The sequence below is a fragment of the Micropterus dolomieu genome, linkage group LG12 (genome assembly GCF_021292245.1).
Source record: "Micropterus dolomieu isolate WLL.071019.BEF.003 ecotype Adirondacks linkage group LG12, ASM2129224v1, whole genome shotgun sequence".
NCBI classification, from domain to species: domain Eukaryota; kingdom Metazoa; phylum Chordata; class Actinopteri; order Centrarchiformes; family Centrarchidae; genus Micropterus; species Micropterus dolomieu.
The window spans coordinates 37,181,130-37,202,884 of NC_060161.1; the positions used below are offsets into that span (position 1 = coordinate 37,181,130).

Consider the following 21,755-nt stretch of genomic DNA (forward strand, 5'->3'; position numbering starts at 1 on the left):
CCCCCCCCCCCCCCCCCCCCCCCCCCCTTCCTGGCTACACAGGAGACGCCGGGGGACGGCTACCAGACGCTAACTCAGGCCGTTACGCACCGACAACCGGGGACTGGCTAGCTACAGTAGCTAAAGACTGATCTACCAAGGTGCTGAGGCGGACTTCGAAATCACTGAGCCTCGCCTCCATGTCTATAAATAAACTACACTTATTACACGTACCATTACCGCTAAAGGAGGCAGAGGAGTAACTGAACATCTGACACACCGAGCAGGAGAGAGAGAGGGATAAGCCATCGCTAGCTGCTAAGCTAAAGTCGCTAACGGCTAAGCTAAAGTACTGTAGCGTCAGCTACCAAAACTTTAGAAGAACTATAAGATTGAACAGCAGTCACTAAAAGATGGAAAGAACTGTGAGTGCTTAGGCAAAATTACTGTAAAGAATAAGTGTTTAGCGGACAGTTGGCTGCTGTAATCTAACAAATGTAACTGTTATTTAGCGAGAGCAGCAGAACACGGTACCAACACACAAGCACCGGAAACAGAAATGAGTCGACATGCTTATCGCAGTACATCAGCCAGGTGACCACCAGTCAGTGCTGCACTTGCTTACAGTTACGGGCGTAGTTATAGTTATGTAAGCTACAATGATGTCTGCTCACTTCGCTCTCTATTGGCTGCTTCGGCACAATAGTCAGTGTAGATAGGCTATGACTCATGACTTGCAACCAATCAGCTAGTACTGTGGGCGCGACATTGCTCGAGCCCACAGAGTGGTTTTAAAATGACCGATGCAGATTTTTGGAAAAAAGGCTGAATATTGGCCACGATAATCAGCCAGGTTGATTTTTGTTATGACTCATTCCCTACGTGAAGTGAGCACTACATCGGTTTTCTGCTGAGAATCATGCCCTCAGATTTAGAGGTGCTAATCCTCATACCAGACTCTTAACACAAGGTCACGGTGCGATGATGCCATCAGGACCACATCATATGCAAAAAGCATAAATTCCCAGCCGCAACAAACCGCAACCCCTCCCCACCCTGACTACGCCTCGATATCCTGTCCGTGAATATCACAAGATTGGTGACAAAGTGCAGCCCTGGCGCAGGCCAACCCCCACTTGGAACAAGTCTGAGTTAGTGCCAATAATCTGTACACAGCTCTGGCTTTGGACACACAGGGTTGGTTAGCCTCTAACAGGGACCCACACAATATCCCACGGGAGACCCGGTCATGTGCCTTCTCCAGATCCACAAAACACATGTAGACTGGATGGGCATCCCTCTAGGATCCTTGTGAGAGTGAAGAGCTGGTCTGTTGTTCCACGACCAGGACGGAATCCGCATTGTTCCTCGGTCGAACCCTCCTCTCCAGCACTTTACAGTAGACTTTACCAGGGAGGATGACGAATGTGATACCCCTGTAATTGGCACACACTCTCCCCTTTTTGAGCAGGGGAACCACCACCACAGTTTGCCACTCATTAGGGACTGTCCTGATCAATAATCAGTAAATCAATATTTGACTCACAGACTCGAAGGCGCGGTCTTGTAGCTGCAACTTGTGTGAGGGGAATCCCTGCTAACAACTGATGCAGCGACACTCCGACGCACGTAATGCCAGTCGACGTATTTACGCAATCGATTATATCGATGAATCCCTCCCCAGCCCTATATTGTACACAGCTTGGCGTACCACATAGACTTATAAGCATCCTTGAGGGTCTTCAAGAAGGCCGAATGCTCAGAACTGCTGTTTGTTTGCACATACAACAGTCGCAGCGACCCTTAGCCGGGGACTTGTGACTTCCTCCGGGCAGGGTAGTTCATCCTTTTCCTCATTTTATCATGGGGTATTTTTGTTTAACTTTGTTCAAGTTAGAAAATACACGTATCAAAATGTCACCAATAATCGCAATATGACTTTTTCTCCAAATCGTGCAGCCCTAGTCTAGACCTCTCGCTCACCGTCTTTCTCTCTGTATGTCTGTCTTCTGTTATAGAAACGGAGAGGAGGAGATGGACTCAAACCTCACCGCTGTCAGCACTGTGACAAATCCTTCACAACATCTGGAAATTTAAAGATTCATCAGAGAGTTCACGCTGGAGAGAAACCGTACTGGTGTGACCAGTGTGGGAAATCTTTCAATAGAGCAGGTGACCTAAGAAAGCACCAACGTGTTCACACTGGAGAGAAACCGTACAGCTGTGACCAGTGTGGGAAAACTTTCTCTCAGTCAAGTAACCTACAAATTCACAGACGTGGTCACACTGGAGAGAGACCGAACTGGTGTGAACAGTGTGGAAAAGCTTTCACTTCATTGGGTAACCTACATAATCACAGACGCATTCACACCGGGGAGAAGCCATACTGGTGTGAAGAATGTGGGAAAACCTTTGCTCATGTTAGTAACCTTAAAGGACACCTACGTTTTCACACTGGTGTGAAACCTCACGGGTGTGAACAGTGTGGGAAAACCTTTACTACCCCAAGTGATCTCACAGTGCACAGACGTGTTCACACGGGAGAGAAACCGTTCTGGTGTGAACTGTGTGGGAAAACTTTCACTCAGTCGGGTAACCTACAAGTTCATCGACGTGTTCACACTGGAGATAAACCTTACTGGTGTGAACACTGTGGGAAAACTTTCACTCGGAGTGAATATCTTAAAGCCCACCAGCGCAGTCACACTGCTTCGTTGTGAACATTGCTCTGAGCTACGCCCCATGGCATTTTAAATTAGCCTAGCAACTAGCGTACTTTTCCTCTACTCATAGCTTAAGGATGTACGTATCACAGGGCTCGACAATAACGGTGGCCCCTTGCCCGGGGCCAACGTCGGGACAGTTTAACTAGCAACGAGCAGGCCAGTGCAAAAACATTAGTATTTAAAACAAAAACAGTAGAAACTCATGTACCGTTGTCCAATCCAGAGTTGTAGTGACGTGACGAGTGGTTGTCAAATGTTAATTCTCTAATCTTAATCATGCGGCAGCCTCTGGGTCTGAAAGTGAAACCGTGCAGATGGCACTGAAACCTGCATTCTGTCTGACAGCCAGCAGGGGGCAAGTCCGCTGGTTGCAGAAAGAAGTCCGGTACCATTAGAAATAATGTTGCTACTTGATTTATTCCCTCAGTAAACACTTTCCTGATGAGTTTCTGGTTTCAGTCGCTAGTTTCAAGTCTTCTTCAACACAGCATGATGTTCATTTAGTAAATGATGGTTCTATGTAGGGGTAAATGGATGATAATGCAGCGAATGTTTTTGGGCAGGACTACCTTGTGATTGACAGGTCGCTACCATGGCTACCCTCAGTGTAGCTGTTCATCATAGCAACTGCCGCGACATAATGTTCAATGTGACCCACAAACAGCTGTCTCTTGATTTAGACAGATAAGCGGTATGAAAAGCTTCCTCTGCTGTTGTTGCTGCAACGGCCTCGCCAGTTCCTCCCGTTGGTTGGCGCAGGCTTCCCCCACAGCCACTTGCGGAGCTCCTCAACTCCAACACGTTTAAACACTGTGCATTTCAAGCTAACTTCTTATGCTGCATAAAATATCCTAGGGCAGGGCCGGCCATGGTAATGTTGGCGCCCTAGGCGAGATTTTAAATCCCCTCCCCCATGCCCAAGCCTAAAAAGTCTACCTCAGGGGTTGGGGCCATTGCTGCCCTCTCCAAAAGGCTTGTTTTATCACCCAAACTCACAATTTTAGCATGTATAGATGAAAAGGCAAGTCCATAATCATGGTCAATAATGAACTGTGTGATCGGCATATTTGTCAACCTCAACATCATAGCCTAAATTGGGAGACCAAGCTTAGAGTATATATGCCCCTCCGTAAACTGTGAGTCAAACCAGAGACTGTTTTCTTGCAGTATGTGGTAGATTTCTTGAAATGCAAGAGCATTGGTTTAGTTTCAATGGTGGAGATGACTCAAATGAAGAGCCAGGTGGTTCTCCCCCAGAAAATCTTAAGCATTGAGGACTTCATTTCCTGCATTCTAGTGAAATTGAATTTCTGCCTTTCTGCCTCAATTTATGGTAGAAATGTCTTCAATTATGTAAAGGGGAACACAATATTTAGGCAGCAGGTGACAATTCAAAATATAATATAGCTATTGCTTTTAAATAACCTATATTTCTCCTGTAGATCAACTTTTATAATTTAATAAAATCCCTGCTGAGTCAGCACACATCCAAGCAGGATTCAGTCTTCCCTCCTCTTTTGTGTCTTTTGCATGGGGATGTGCATGTGGCACCTTTTCACCTCAAATAAGGTAATTTTAATTAAAGTTCCTGGATCCAGTGTTTTAGCAGGTTTTCTGCACATTCAGATTCTCTCCCACATCTGTGTTCTCTGACATGTCGGGAAAAAAAAGACCTAATATTAAGAGACAAACGTCATAATTTGATGAGAACTCATAACATCTTTTAAGTCTCTACTCTCCTGTGCATTAGGCCTAGTTATTGCTCCGCTGTAATTATCCCCTTTAGACCGTTTGACTGAGTGCACAGACTGCATGTTGCATGTGAAACCAGAACCAAATAGAAAACACTCACCACAGACCCAGGTGAAGTTCTGGCAGCCTCAATCAGTGTGAGCACATCCAGAGCTGTACAGCCTGGATCAGTCTTAACACACTGTATAAGGACACAGTTAGTGCACAGAGGTCCATTCAAATCAGCAGTAGATTTTTTTTTTTTGTAAAAAGTTTCCATTCAGGCGTATTACAGAGACAGACTGTTTTAAAGGAGAGGTGGTAATGAGAGCACTGCAATGTCAGGCTGACTGTGCAGAAATGGAAAATTGTTTGCATGGCTCACAAGTCAGGTAGGACGCCCCCAGACCACAGTTGTTCTTAAGTGGTGACAAAAATGTGTGCTTATGCTCTGGTCTAAGCCCTTTCTGACCTGACACAGCCAATATTAAAGGGATAACCAAGGGACGCTGTGTTTTTTTTAACAGCAACACTTAAAAAAAAAAAAGAGAAATAAACCATTAAATGTTGTCATTTCCATCTGAGTTCAGTTATCCTATATTTTATGTTACCTCTCTCCACAACGAGCTGGGCTGTAACACTCCTAAGCTTTTTCAATGCTGCTGGTTAAGTTTACACGGTGCCGTGGGTACGAGTCATTCTAGCCTAATTGACAGGTCGCGAGGTAGCCCGCCTTGAATCATCCCTTGCTTTCTGTCTATTCACCTCTAAGTTCGGCAATAGTTTACTAAATGAACATAATTTTGTGTTGAAGACTGAAACTAGCAACTGACACCATAAACCCATCAGGAAAGTGTTTGCTGAGGTAATCAAAGAGGTTTATTTTATATTTTATATGAAACCAGACTTTTTTCTGCAATCAGAGGAGTCACCCCCTGCTGGCCGTATAAGTTACTTCTGCATTCGCCTCAGTCTGTCATTGTTGTCCATTTTAGCCAAAATCTGATTTAGTCCAAATTTATCAAAACACAGACAAAAAAAAAAGCAAAATGTTGTTGTTGTTGTAATTATGGAGGCCTAGTGTTGTTAAAAAATGTGTCGGAAAAAAACAAACATCTTCTTAGGTTAGAAAACAAAGGGTTAAGATAAAAAAAGTAATTCAATTCTATTTATGTAGCTCCAATCCAGTTATCTCATTACCCTTTTCATACAGAGCAGTGCTAGACCGTACTCTTTGTGATATTATTTACAGAGACCCAAGAATCAAGTGTGAGTGCAGGCAGAGATCTGATGAAGGAAAAAAAAAACTATAATTAACACACAGTTTGTGAACAACAACAACAACGAACCTTGTTTTAAACTAACAACTGTTCATTTCATGGTTGCTGCTCTGCAACCAACTGTCGTTTGTAAGGTTTTTAAATGAATGTTGAATTGAGAGGTCGATGCTTTTTAACTTTCAGCTAAAACCAAATATTTCTTCTTCGACTGGCAGTGTGTTTTTTAGTGTGTTACATTTTGCTGGACGGGTTTATTATTTTTCATCTGCTTGTAGCACTAATCAGCTCTCACCACAGATCTCCACACTGATGCTTTGGAACAATGGTTAGAATATTTCCTCCTTTTCTCCTCGCTCTTCAGCTCTGAATGACTGAAATAACAGAATGAAAACAACAGATATGTGGAGCTCAGCTCTCCTGAAGGAGCCGAGATGAAGAGGGAACAACAAGAGGAAGGAGAAGTCTTTTGGCTGAAGAAGAGGAAGCAGACAGACTGAGAGAGTATTTAGGATTCATTTCTGATTTGGATTCCACACACATGGAATCATTTTCATTTGCTGAATCATCATGAAGACGTTCAGAGCCTCTGCTGCTGCTGTTATTCCCTTTTACACTTCTGGAGGAATATTAATATTAGAATTTACACTTTTACTGTCCATCTCTCTCCTCCAATTGTTAAATTCATGATTCCTTATTTTACAATAGTCTACGTTGTGTTCATGTCTGGGCCCCTAGACCGGGCCTAACAGTGTTGAAGAACAAACATCACATGACACACCTGTCTTTCTACGACACTTCCTCGCTGACATCAGCTTGTTGTGTGGAGACATTTGTCTGTCCAGCTTCATGCTGTGTGTTTAGGAAGTGTTATTGAAAGGTGCTAACTGTGATCTGAGCTACAAGCTTATTCGTTAGAGAACTCAAAATCTTTACTCAAGAAAAAGTACAATTAGTCTTCTCTATCTACTATATATTTAAATATGTATTTCATCTGCTGTGCATCAGGTTATTTCTAGGGCATGGTATTTGCTTTGCTGGTTGATTATCTTTACCTATTTCTGTTTAATAAAATTATTTTCCTTTTTAAATCTCCATGAAGGTTTTGATAAGATCACTTTAAAATATCAGCTTGCTGCCTAGACACTATTGTTGCCGGTCTCTTTTATTATGGACATGTAGCCAACCAAACCACTTCCTTTGCAGTTGCAGAGGCAGCCAGTTTTTAATTCTTAATGATTCTGCCTTCCTGTAAATTCAACATTAAATGTAACACATGAAGTTATTTCTGTCTTTGTTGTACAAAAAGCTTCAGCAGGATATTTTCATGAGCCTCTGATGTGATAATAACAAGCGCTTCATTAAAACTCTGCTCTGTGTGAAGCACACTCCCTCATACACATCAAATATGATCAGCTGGTTTCAGGAAACCAACTAACTAAACTTCATCTTCTGCCTGAAATCAAGGAGCCGTGTTTCTAAACGGCCGTAGCGACAGTAACTAAGGGGCGGGGCGAGACGCAGAGACATCGCGAGAACACTCCGCGGGATCCCGCAGCGCTCCTGTATCTCAGCCTGAAGAGCTCCGAGACCAGAATCCAGACTCGGTCCAGGACAACACGGTCCACCAGTCACAGCGGAGACCTGCAGGACGATGGAGAACCAGAACCCGGACCGCAGGAGCCAAACAGCAGCCTCGTGCTCTGATAGCGCCGATGTTCAGGTCAGTGTTCATGACTTCATCACGAGACTAAAGACACGAGGAAGAGTCTCGAGGGTCCGTGTATCATCCGTTCATTCTGTTGTTAGAGATCAGAGCCTGAAAACCCGCTCCAGGGTTTGTGTTGACGTGGTTTGATTTCCAAAGTGTCTCCGTGGTTCCTGTTTTCATCTTCAAGATGGCGTTTCTCTTTTCTTTGTTCTGTGGGTTTTCCCGCGCGGCGCATGCGCGGTGCGGCCCGTGTTGTGTCGGGAGCGCGCAGAACAAACGATGATGGTGAAAATGAAGCAGAGTCATTATATTTGCTCGTGTGTTGGTGAGTTTCTCTCAGTGACAAACAGTCTGCCTGCATTATTGTTCTCTGAATGATCGTCGTGCAGGTTTCAGCTCTAAATAGTATCTGTGGAGATCAGAGTCAGTCTGGAGTTTAGTTTTCCTCTTCTGATGTTAGCGTTCACTGTCTGTCAGGGCCGTCACTAGGATTGAAGGACAGGGGGGCTTAGCCCCCAGGCTATGCGTAACTTGCACTTGTTTCTTTGTTACTGTATTAGAACCACACTTATGTCACCAACCAGTAAATTATCAAAGATGTTAACAAATAAGTAAAACACACTGTGTTCTTCCATTTCTCCTCTGTTGAACAAAAGTTACTGTAATGGTAATGTTGGGGGTCAGATTTGGCACTGGTACCACAGGTAGCTTCTCTCAATGACCAGGAGCTGCTGACTCTGGTTAATTAATGTTAACATTACTGTAGCTAGCTAGCCTAGCAAAAAGTTCAGATAGCGTAACTGTAATTCAGTGCTGCAACACAGACTACATGATGCCTTTAAAAGCATCATGTAAACAAATGATGAACATTCACTTAAAAGTGCCCTTTTAGTCCCAGCTTTGTTTACCTCGTTGTGTCGCGGCAGTGCAGCAGGCATAACGCCGCTGTGACTTAAATGCTCCCCAGCTGCTCGTGTAAATGTGTGATAAAGTAATAGCGTATGTAATTCCTCTCTCTATTAGATAAGTTGCAGGTCCAAAGAAGTTACTGCACTGTAGATTGGTTCAGTCAGAGTGTGATTTTGCGCTGTAGCTTGGCTTGCATATCAACACGCTGTTGATTAGGATCCTATTTAAAGTGGCTACTGTCTGAATTGCTGATGGTGGCAGGATTAAAAGATTTGGAGTAATGATTACTATATGTATGGATACATGTAGTATGTCTGATTGCTTTTATTATATTTTCCTGTGTGTGGGTATATGCTAGCCTAGCCATCTAGGCAATATCTACATATTTATTTAATTTTATTACAGCAAATAAATGGAGAATATAGCAATTATAATACATTTCATGAAATGATTTAGTTTAGGCTTTGGCTACCTGCCAACAAATGTCTGATGTTAGAAGAAAACAAAGTGTGACCCAGTGGTCACTCTGTATGCAGCATTAGTGACTTGAATTTGATTCTGGAGGCCCCGGGGAGCCAGTGGAGGTCACTGAGTAATGGAGTGACATGAGTCCTTTTGGGCTGATCAAAAACCAGACGCGCTTCTGCGTTCTGAACCATTTGTACGGGTTTCACCGCACAAGCTGGAAGAGCTGCTAGGAGGGCGTTGCAATAGTCGATGCGAGAGATAACCATGGCCTGTACCAGAAGCTGGGTGGCGTGCTGAGTGAGGTAGGAGCCTGATTTTCCTTATGTTGTATAGAGCAAAGCAGCACGACCGAGCGACAGCAGCAACATGGTCTGAAAAGGACAGCTGGTCATCAATCATGACACCCAAGTTTCTCACCACCTTGGTTGGAGTGATGGTTGCGGAGTCAATTTGTAGTATGGTGGATAGATTGCTTGGCTGGCCCCAGTGATACAAAACACACAGTTCAACCACCAATTAATGTCCTTATCCCAGTTCAAACCTCCTAGGAGTCCATCTTTTTGTGTCCCAGTAAGCAAACAGAAAATACTCCGTTTTAATAGACAAGCTTAGTAATTCCCCGACGACACCGGGTTCCTCCTCCTCCTGGTGGCTGTGTGTGTGACGCTGGCGGCGATCGCTACAATACGCTTACCTTACTACACGTGTCTGTTGTGCATTTGTCGGGGCCGTTGTACAACAAGAAGGCAAGGTGTGCAGCGTAACGTGCAGACGAAGCATCAACTTGGTCAGACTGCTTTAGTCTCAGGTGTCATGTGACCAGAGTGTAATCGCAGCCTTTGCTATTAGAAAATCTCGTTTTATTACATCGCACATGCCTTTAATCGTTCAGCCCTACTCCCTGGCTACTTCCACTCCACTTGCGCGTTCATGCAGAGGGTCCGCCACATCGAGCGCCATCTGCAGCTAATGAGGGCTGGTGGCTTGTTAAACCCTCAAATGCTGAGTGAGCCCCTATGCTGGCTTGTTGAAGGTGTCGGTCTCCTCTTCTTCAAAACCAGCTGATCACAGCAGGTAACAAAGCTCGACATGATGCTGCAGCTGATCTGCAGCTCTTGTTGCTGGAAATGTTTTAACCTTCCAAACTGTCGCCATTTTATTTTTGTGCTGCAGTTATTTTTAACAGTTTGGTATTAAATGTGTAACAAACTTCATCGCCTGTCTCTTCATTATACTCCCACACAAGAAACTGCTTTAATGGTCAAACACAGCCTGTAGTTTTTCATTATATTCCAGTCAAATCTTATGGTTTTTTTATAAATGTTGCTCGTGGATAGTGGTTACAAATAATGATTCCTGTGCATCGCTGTGTACCGCGTGCAGGCCTACAGCCTACGACAGCTGGTTCATTTGCCTTCGTAGGTCTTTAGACCGTGGTGGAAACGCACACAACACAGGGCTGAACGAACCTTTTAGTTCCTTGAAAAGAGATCTGGGGACTTAAAAGTCCCGGGTACTGTTGGTCGAAAAGCGCCTCTAGATACACAGGGGGATCATGTAACAAGCAACAAAGGCATTAAAGAAAAACAGTTAAGTCTTTATACATTTTAACTGTTACTGTTAGACTATATAATGCCTCAATTTTTGATTTATTTAGAAATGTTGTATTTGGGAATGTAATATAGGCTTTTCTTTACAATGAATAGCAATCTTTTCATAATAAGAGTATAAGAATATAATATTTGTTTTTCGTAAATATCTATGACGTCACGTTCTTAAAGAAATATTTGACACAAACACAAAATGAATGTCAAATGCTTTCAGTTTCGTTATTGCAAAAAACAAACTTTCCCTCAACATCAGTCCTGAATCTTAACACAACGGTTGTTTATTTAATACACATATTATAGCAGCGAGTGCAGCGATAACGTCAGATCCCGTTTACGCTGGGGGGAGAGTTCGTCCGAAAGCTGTCTGCTGTATTTAAACCCTACGTGGGTTGCGGAGCTCGATTTGGCTGTGAGGGTGACTACGACCAGAGTTCACTCTGTGTCAAGTGGCGAGGGTCTAGTTTCAGAAAGGCCCTCTGACATTTGGTTTTCACTGACAACATTATGTGGATTATTTTAAGCCAGTAAATACAAATTATATTTGTAGTATTCAATAGTATTCAGTGTTTCAGGCAAGAAAATTTTACATTTCACATTATTATTTTCACCATATCTCTGAACAAATAGTTGGAAAAGCTGGAGCAGATAATAAATAACCAACAGCCAAAGATCAGCCTGCTGGAGGAACTCCAAGCTTTAGATCTGGAGAAAGTCATTTGGTTGGTTCTGTTGCTCCACAGTGATTTTAGTGAGGACACAACATGTTTTGGGCATCAACCCTAAAACCCTGTTAATATGACCTCAGAATCATTCTAGATACGACTGTTGGTGTCTGCTCAGCATGTTGAGATGCCGCACCTGTGAGGTGGATGGATTATCTTGGCAAAGGAGAAGTGCTCACTAACACAGATTGTTTCCTTATTCTGATGAAAATTTCAGCAGTCATCACATTCTGTCTTCAAACTCTGAACATATTGATGCTTGGTCAAGGCCCTTTGGCGTCACTTTTTAACGCCCTGGGTAACCTCTTTAAATGACTGTAGCACCGTCTCACCATTATGATATTGCTTATTTTTAATTGAGTTTTAAACTCCTGGACTTTAATAGCTCCTGTGCTTCAGCAGATTGTCTGCTCAAGGTCAGAGCTTTTGTGCGCATTCATAATCTCTCCCACAGAATCATAATCTGAGCTTTTTACCTGACAAGAATTCTTGTCACAGTTTAATGTTGCGGCGCAAGATCTCGTCACACCCCCACTGAGGTGTGAAGGTTAAAATCTGCAACTGTAAAGGTAACTCTGACTGGCATGATATAATAATCAACATGTTGTGACGCTATTATGCAGCTGCGCCATTATTGTGCCTGAGACGCCTACTGGTGGTGGAAAGCGCTGTCCCCTCGCAAAATATTACGGTAGTCGACCAATCTGTTAATGGTTTATTCGATTAGTTGACTAGTCACAGTCATTTGTTACCAAGTAACCCAGGGGTGTCAAACTCATTTTCACCACCGGCCACATAAGCATTATGGTTACCCTCAAAGGGCCAGTTGGAACTGTAAGACTGTATAAACATACTTTACTGCATAAACTCTTCCTTAACACAGGACCGGCAGCTATCGCTTTATCTCCTTGAAACACAAACGTGTTGACTTTCCCATGAAATGGCTTCCTTCTGCATCATTTTTTATTGGACATTTTGGGATCGTTTGTATACATTTCTCATCTCCACTTGTCGTTAAAAAAACGCGTGTGTGGAAAGACCGCAATCTAGTGGCGGGATGCTATCAATTTACAGGTCACAAAATTGCCATGCATTGTGGCCATTGTGTTCATGAACACTTTAAAGCAGCATAAACTTGTATTTTAGGACAATCATGAATCTTTTAAGCTTTCGTGGGCCACATAAAATGACGGGCCTTGAGTTTGACACGTGCCCTAATTAAACTTATTAAATTTCTTTCAAGTGAATTAGATCTTGTGATGGCGCAGTGTATAAGACACATGCCTTTGGTGTGAGAGACCCTGGTTTGAATCCACTGTGAGACACCACTGTGTCCCTGAGCAAGACCCTTGTTGCTCCAGAGACGTGTGACCTCTGACATGTATAGCAGCTGTAAGTGGCTTTGGATAAAAGTTTCAGCTAAATGAATAAATGTAAGTGAATTAACACACAGCCTAACTAACCATTAAGTGGTTTAAGTAAGGTTTACTCTTCAGAATGAATACCGGTATCGATGCCATGGAAAAATAGGGAGGACAAAACAGCGTAGGCTACTCCCTAGAAGTCACTGAGTTACTATTGCACTAGGTGTTTGCTAACACAACATCAACCCTGAGACCTCACACCAAGAAGACAAAAGACAATACTGCATAAATACACCTGCATGTAGGGCAAACCTGTAGAAAGGGTTTATTTAATCATCTCTATCCTCAGTCTCAGTTTTATACAAGCACAGCTAACGTTAGCTTGGCAATTAGCCAAATGTTAAAAACAAGCTAAATAGAAAGCTGTCTGTCTGGAGCATAGACTGCTCTGTAGTCTTAAAAAGTCAGTTGCTGGCTGAGACAAACCAGCCGCTCCTCCTTCTACCTGGTAACGTTACCTGCAGGCACTGAATAACAGCAGAGAGGAGGGAAGGTCTCGTACAGACTGAACTTCTTTTTCTTTCTTAGTTTATACAGTGACTTTGGTGTTGTAAACATTAATGTTGCTGCTCTAGAAACTGTATTTAAAATATGCAGTTCTAATCCTATAATTAAAAAAGAACCGGGCAGCTAATATGCACACTTCAACAAATGTTTATTTATGACAAGTTATATATCATCTCAATATATAACAATGTCATCGCACATTGAATATTTTCCTCATAACTTGGGTCTGGACCCAAATGTTAAACCATTACTGAATGAATGGTTTATTTCTGTTTACAAAATACAAAGAATGACAATTTGTGTGAATATGCATTTTACAGAAATCTTACATATGGTTACACCAATCCATTCACTCAAAATAACGTGCAACATTTACAACCGCAAAAGGACAGGCTGAAGACCAAGGCTTATATTTGCCTATCCTATGCACTAAAATACAGAATACCAGCAAAAAGAAGGAAAGAAAGAAAGGAAACAAAATGAAATAAATCTAAACTTTAAGCTTTAATTATTTTGCTTTTTAAGTCCATTCCACAATTTAACTCCCAAAACTGAAACACATCTGTATTTATTAGTTTTCACTTTACATGTTTCAAATATACACAATCCGCTTATGTTATGCTTTCCTTTTCTTAATTTAAAACGTTTTTGAATACAAACAGGAAGCTCGAAAAAGTACTTCGAATGGTTTTGAATACACAATGTCTACAAATTTCAATGTGCACACTTCTATAAATGGTTAGTAGATTCACAGAAACATATTTTATTTATTATTCTAATAGGTCTTTTTTTGTAGTTTAATTATAGGGTCTATTTGTTTTATATGCATTTCCCCACACCTCAACATAATGACAAATGTATTATAAGTGATCCCTTCTTTTGTAAATAACATCTATAGATTTAGATAATATCCATTTGAGATATTCTTCCAACAAAGTTTATGATCTGTAATCACTAAAATCAATGTTTCAAATACTGTCATTCATGCTTTTAGATGGCTCACTCCACCATGACATCTCACTTACTGTTTCTTTCTTTTGATATAGAGAAAGAGAGGAGGAGATGGATTCAAACGTCATCGCTGTCAGCACTGTGACAAATCCTTCACAACATCTGGATATTTGAAGATTCATCAGAGAGTTCACACTGGAGAGAAACCGTACTGGTGTGACCAATGTGGGAAAACTTGTATTACATCAAGTGCCCTAAAAATCCACCAACGTGTTCACACTGGAGAGAAACCGTACTGGTGTGAACAGTGTGGAAAAGCTTTCACTAATTCAGTTCACCTAGAAATCCACCAACGGGTTCACACTGGAGAGAAACCTCACTGCTGTGACCAGTGTGGAAAAACATTCACTCAGTCAGCTCACCTAAAAATTCACCTACGTGTTCACACTGGAGAGAAACCTCATTGGTGTGAACAGTGTGGAAAAACTTTTGCGCAATCAAGTAACCTTGAACAGCACCAACGTATTCACACTGGAGAGAAACCTCACTGGTGTGAACAGTGTGGAAAAACTTTTGCTCATTCAGCTCACCTAAAAGTTCACCAACGTATTCACACTGGAGAGAAACCGTACTGGTGTGAACTGTGTGGAAAAACTTTTGCGCATTCAGCTCTCCTAAAATCCCACAAACGTGTTCACACTGGAGAGAAACCGTACGGGTGTGACCAGTGTGGGAAAACCTTCACTCGATCAGATAACCTAAAGCAGCACCAACGTGTTCACACTGGAGAGAAACCTCACTGGTGTGAACAGTGTGGAAAAACTTTTGCTCATTCAGCTCAACTAAAAATGCACAAACGTGTTCACACTGGAGAGAAACCGTACAGGTGTGAGCAGTGTGGGAAAACCTTCACTCGACCAGGTCAACTAAAAATTCATCAACATGTTCACACTGGAAAGAAACCGTATGGGTGTGAACAGTGTGGGAAATCTTATACCAGCAGAAGAAACCTTAGAGAACACAAATGCACTCACAAAACATGAGTGTGACAGTCTTTCCAGAGCCGAGCTAGCTGTTTCTCCTGCCCTGAATACACCCACCTGTTATCATGTGACTGTGCTGGATTAACGCCATGTGTTGACAGCTGAGAAAGATTATTTGGAAAGAGCTGGAAAGCGTCAGTCCGGAGGTTGTATCAGCCAATAGCAAGTGCTTTTCAAGCGGCCTTTTATTGTGGCCAGTATAAGGCACACCTGTGCACTCCCCATGCTGTCTGATCAGCATCTTGATATGCGACACCTGTGAGGTGGATGGATTATCTCGGCAAAGGAGAAGTGCTCACTAACACAGATTTGTGAACAATATTTCAGAGAAATAGGCCTGTGTTTTTGCCTCCGTTCATCATAAGCTGAACTCAGTGTTGCATTTATAATATTGTTCAGTGTAAATATATTGTCGCCGACCCAGTCCTGTTCTGCCTCCTTCCTGAGAAAATGTCGAATAATCCACCTGATTGTGACAATGACAACATTAATGATTTCGACCAAACTGCTTAAATTAAATATGTTTTTATCCCCAGCTTTCTCACTATTCAAGAATGTCTCTGTTCTACAAAACAGCTAAAGCTCATTTCTTCTGTCTACTAATGATATGTCTGCTTAAACAGTAAGATGAGAGCATTCATTGATGAACTGACAGTTTGTTATAAACTTAATGTGACCATGGCCAAAAGTGGAGCTGTAACAGAAACAAATAGATTTTACCTGTATGTACTTTTAATAATCCTCTATATGTCATTACCTTATGTTCTTTGCTCTGAAAACATTTCTTCCCTCGATGGTTTGGCAGCAGGAGCACATTTAGCTCAGATCTGGGGCCAGTCGCAAGTCCAACAACATGATTAAATTATAAAAGGAAAGGCTGCCAAACGCTGAGAATGTAAAAGTCTCCAAGTCAATGAGCAGGACTGTTCAGAAGTTTCAAGAAACGTTTTGTTGCAGTTATTGCTGACATACTCAGTATTGACTGCCTGTTTTTAGTAATGTAATGATGTTTTTGGACTTTCTTTTGAGGACCTTGTAAAATGTTCATGATAGAGAGAAAGAGGGAGCGAGCGAGGAGTTGCTGCTCGAATTTATGCTCCTCAATACAGTTCCTTTAATCAAAAATTATTTTAAATAAGCCTAGTAAAAATATTGAAAATCAATATGTGGCAGTCAGCATTGATAATTATCCAACTTACTAGTTAATTATGGGAAACACTGCTTTCACTGCCAGCTTTCTGTAAGTTTCACGTTGCTGCTTCAGCAGACGCTTCAATAAATCAGATCTAGGACTGCTCAATACAATAGACGACATCTTCGACTGTGACACAATAATGGCAGTAGCTACTTACAACTGTGGACAGAACGCCTCTCTCCCTCATTCTCCATTCTTCCTTTAGTTTTTGGCTAAGAGCAGACATAAACAACAAAGTCCGGCAGCGTTACTTGTCTTAGTAACTAGTAATAATATTACTGTTTTGGTAAAGTAATTAGTTACACTACCAGTTCCTGGGAAAAGTAATATTACAGTAACGCGTTATTGCCCGACACTGCTGACGGATGAAAAACAGCCCTCTGGCTAAATCTGGCATACTTACTGAAATGTTTCAGCTTAAATGAAAAATCCTTCTCTATCTTTGACGAATGAACAGACAAGAAAAAAACAGAAACTGGAGGTAAGAGACTAAAGAGGTGATCAACATCTGAAGGACTCTGTATGCTTCAAACAAACTAGATCATGCAAATCTGTTTATACCTGCTGTAAATGGCAACACTGGAAGACAGGGCAAAAATCACTCAGTCCAAATGTTTAAAAGGCCTGAACCAGGTCCACTGGAGGCCTCTGGGTTTAACTGCCTTGGTTTGATCCAGTGTATAGTGAGGAGGAAGAGGCGCTGGGACTACAAAAACACTACAGATGAAATTTGTGTTCAGTCTGAACAAACCTTTGTTCTTGTGAGTCTGCTTTAATCAAATATCTGACGCCCGGCTGACGGTGAGTTTTTTTGCTCATTTTGTTTCTTCTACCGTTCTGTTTCCCTGTACCTTGCCTGCCTCCCTGTGTGTGTGCTCTCCCTCTCTCTCTGCTCCTGAGCCCAGCTGACCGCCCACACCTTCACCTCATCAGCCGCCTCCTCTGCCTGCCACACCTGCCTGCAATCAGCTCCATCTCCACCAGTATATCTACCCCGGTTCTCCACCATCAGAGGAGTTGGATCAGTGGAGCTGCTTCTCTCTGCAGAGGAGACAGACAAACAAACTCTGACCTCAGTCTGCATACTGACCTTTGACCCTGAGAACAACTGTTTTCACTCTCCAGATGTTACTGTTGGAGACGTAGACCCAGTATTGTCCTACGTCTTTGTCTGTGGGTGATTTCAGGGTCAGACTGAGGTCTCCAGTTCTCAGCAGGTCTTCCTTCATTTTTGTTCGGTCTCTGTAAAACTGGTCCTGTTGGTCAGGATGGTCAGAGCCGTTCTTCTGACACACGCAGACTGTCTTTGAGGGTTTGGGTTCATAGCGGTTTCACTCCATTTTAGAGTCTCCAGACAGGGGAGCTGTGGTCTTGAAGGGCAGCAGGACAGACTCCACCCCCTCCTCCACCTCCACCTGACAGACTGAGAGGACAACAAAGCACAACATTTTTGATTGAATGTGAAATTCTGTAGCTGATCAAAATGTGTCAGATGTTTGATAGATCATCTCTGTGGACTTTAAAGAACTGATCAGAGCCTTCATGTTCAATAAGTGGCGTTCTATTGAAGTGACAGCTTCCCTGAATAGATCATTAAACATCTCATGTTCTTATTAGTAAATATTGATTAGTTTCATGATAAAATATGAGCCAAACATCTACAACTGTGACCTCTGACCTGTATCTACAGAACTGACCTCTGACCTGTATCTACAGCTCTGACCTTTGATCTGTATCTACAGCACTGACCTGTATCTACAGCTCTGACCTTTGATCTGTATCTACAGCACTGACCTGTATCTACAGCACTGACCTGTATCTACAGCTCTGACCTCTGACCTGTATCTACAGCTCTGATCTGTATCTGCAGCTCTGACCTGTATCTACAGCTCTGACCTCTGACCTGTATCTACAGCTCTGATCTGTATCTGCAGCTCTGACCTCTGACCTGTAGCTACAGCTCTGACCTTTGACCTGTAGCTACAGCTCTGACCTCTGACCTGTCTCTACAGCACTGACCTTTGACCTGTATCTATAGCTCTGACCTCTGACCTGTATCTACAGCTCTGACCTTTGACCTGTATCTACAGCTCTGACCTCTGACCTGTAGCTACAGCTCTGACCTTTGACCTGTAGCTACAGCTCTGACCTCTGACCTGTCTCTACAGCACTGACCTCTGACCTGTCTCTACAGCTCTGACCTTTGACCTGTATCTACAGCTCTGACCTCTGACCTGTATCTACAGCTCTGACCTCTGACCTGTATCTGCAGCTCTGATCTGTATCTGCAGCTCTGACCTGTATCTACAGCTCTGACCTCTGACCTGTATCTACAGCTCTGATCTGTATCTGCAGCTCTGACCTCTGACCTGTAGCTGCAGCTCTGACCTTTGACCTGTAGCTGCAGCTCTGACCTCTGACCTGTCTCTACAGCTCTGACCTGTATCTACAGCTCTGACCTCTGACCTGTAGCTACAGCTCTGACCTTTGACCTGTCTCTACAGCTCTGACCTCTGACCTGTAGCTACAGCACTGACCTCTGACCTGTCTCTACAGCACTGACCTTTGACCTGTATCTATAGCTCTGACCTCTGACCTGTAGCTACAGCTCTGACCTGTATCTACAGCTCTGACCTGTCTCTACAGCACTGACCTTTGACCTGTAGCTACAGCTCTGACCTCTGACCTGTAGCTACAGCTCTGACTTTTGATCTGTAGCTACAGCTCTGACCTCTGACCTGTAGCTACAGCTCTGACCTCTGACCTGTAGCTACAGCTCTGACCTCTGACCTGTAGCTACAGCTCTGACCTCTGACCTGTAGCTACAGCTCTGACCTTTGACCTGTAGCTACAGCTTTGACCTGTAGCTACAGCTTTGACCTGTAGCTACAGCTCTGACCTTTGACCTGTAGCTACAGCTCTGACCTGTATCTACAGCTCTGACCTTTGACCTGTAGCTACAGCTCTGACCTTTGACCTGTATCTATAGCACTAACATCTGACCTGTATCTATAGCACTAACATCTGACCTGTATCTATAGCACTAACATCTGACCTGTATCTATAGCACTAACATCTGACCTGTATCTACAGCTCTGACCTTTGACCTGTATCTACAGCTCTGACCTGTATCTACAGCTCTGACCTCTGACCTGTATCTACAGCTCTGACCTCTGACCTGTATCTACAGCTCTGACCTGTATCTACAGCTCTGACCTCTGACCTGTATCTACAGCTCTGACCTCTGACCTGTATCTACAACACTGACCTCTGACCTGTATCTACAACACTGACCTCTGACCTGTATCTATAGCACTGACCTTTGACCTGTATCTATAGCACTGACCTCTGACCTGTATCTACAGCTTTGATCTGTATCTACAACACTGACCTTTGACCTGTATCTATAGCTCTGACCTCTGACCTGTAGCTACAGCACTGATCTCTGACCTGTATCTACAGCTCTGACCTCTGACCTGTCTCTACAGCACTGACCTTTGACCTGTATCTATAGCTCTGACCTTTGACCTGTAGCTACAGCTCTGACCTCTGACCTGTATCTACAGCACTGACCTCTGACCTGTCTCTACAGCACTGACCTTTGACCTGTCTCTACAGCACTGACCTCTGACCTGTCTCTACAGCACTGACCTCTGACCTGTCTCTACAGCACTGACCTGTCTCTACAGCACTGACCTCTGACCTGTATCTACAGCACTGACCTCTGACCTGTATCTACAGCACTGACCTTTGACCTGTATCTACAGCACTGACCTTTGACCTGTAGCTACAGCTCTGACCTCTGACCTGTATCTACAGCTCTGACCTTTATGTACAGCTCTGACCTCTGACCTGTATCTATAGCACTAACATCTGACCTGTATCTACAGCTCTGACCTTTGACCTGTATCTATAGCACTAACATCTGACCTGTATCTATAGCACTAACATCTGACCTGTATCTAAAGCTCTGACCTGTATCTAAAGCTCTGACCTGTATCTACAGCTCTGACCTGTATCTACAGCTCTGACCTCTGACCTGTATCTACAGCTTTGATCTGTATCTACAACACTGACCTTTGACCTGTATCTATAGCACTGACCTCTGACCTGTATCTACAGCTTTGATCTGTAGCTACAACACTGACCTTTGACCTGTATCTATAGCACTGACCTCTGACCTGTATCTACAGCTTTGATCTGTAGCTACAGCTCTGACCTGTAGCTACAGCACTGATCTCTGACCTTTATCTACAGCTTTGACCTGTAGCTACAGCACTGACCTCTGACCTGTAGCTACAGCACTGACCTGTAGCTACAGCACTGACCTCTGACCTGTAGCTACAGCACTGACCTCTGACCTGTAGCTACAGCTCTGACCTTTGACCTGTATCTATAGCACTAACATCTGACCTGTATCTACAGCTCTGACCTTTGACCTTTATCTGCAGCTCTGACCTTTGATCTGTATCTATAGCACTGACCTCTGACCTGTAGCTACAGCACTGACCTCTGACCTGTAGCTACAGCACTGACCTCTGACCTGTATCTACAGCTCTGACCTCTGACCTGTATCTATAGCACTAACATCTGACCTGTATCTACAGCTCTGACCTTTGACCTGTATCTATAGCACTAACATCTGATCTGTATCTATAGCACTGACCTCTGACCTGTATCTACAGCAATGACCTCTGACCTTTATCTACAGCTCTGACCTTTGATTTTTATCTACAGCTCTGACCTCTGACCTGTACAGTGAGGAAAATAAGTATTTGAACACCCTGCTATTTTGCAAGTTCTCCCACTTAGAAATCATGGAGGGGTCTGAAATTGTCATCGTAGGAGCATGTCCACTGTGAGAGACAATCTAAAAAATAAAAAAATCCAGAAATGACAATGTATGATTTAACTATTTATTTGTATGATACAGCTGCAAATAAGTATTTGAACACCTGAGAAAATCAATGTTAATATTTGGTACAGTAGCCTTTATTTGCAATTACAGAGGCCAAACGTTTCCTGTAGTTTTTCAGCAGGTTTGCACACACTGCAGGAGGGATTTTGGCCCACTCCTCCACACAGATCTTCTCTAGATCAGTCAGGTTTCTGGGCTGTCGCTGAGAAACACGGAGTTTGAGCTCCCTCCAAAGATTCTCTATTGGGTTTAGGTCTGGAGACTGGCTAGGCCACGCCAGAACCTTGATATGCTTCTTACAGAGCCACTCCTTGGTTATCCTGGCTGTGTGCTTCGGGTCATTGTCATGTTGGAAGACCCGGCCTCGACCCATCTTCAATGCTCTAACTGAGGGAAGGAGGTTGTTCCCCAAAATCTCGCAATACATGGCCCCGGTCATCCTCTCCTTAATACAGTGCAGTCGCCCTGTCCCATGTGCAGAAAAACACCCCCAAAGCATGATGCTACCACCCCCATACTTCACAGTAGGGATGGTGTTCTTGGGATGGTACTCATCATTCTTCTTCCTCCAAACACGGTTAGTG

The 21,755-nt window shown here is 43.2% G+C and overlaps 2 protein-coding genes across 4 annotated transcripts in view; one reads left to right on the forward strand and one right to left on the reverse strand.

The window, feature by feature from the left end:
• LOC123980661 (zinc finger protein 420-like) overlaps positions 1–15,959 on the forward strand; it is a 23,182-nt gene extending 7,223 nt beyond the window's left edge. The window contains exons 2-4 of the mRNA XM_046065184.1: positions 1,998–2,695; positions 7,295–7,436; positions 14,111–15,959. Of these exons, the coding sequence (XP_045921140.1) occupies positions 1,998–2,695; positions 7,295–7,436; positions 14,111–15,058 (1,788 nt within the window). The 3' untranslated portion in view covers positions 15,059–15,959. The remainder of the gene's footprint in view (positions 1–1,997; positions 2,696–7,294; positions 7,437–14,110) is intronic.
• Positions 1–21,755, reverse strand: part of LOC123980197 (zinc finger protein 239-like) — a 387,571-nt gene that overhangs the window by 48,995 nt on the left and 316,821 nt on the right. The gene's annotated exons all lie outside the window — the stretch shown is intronic.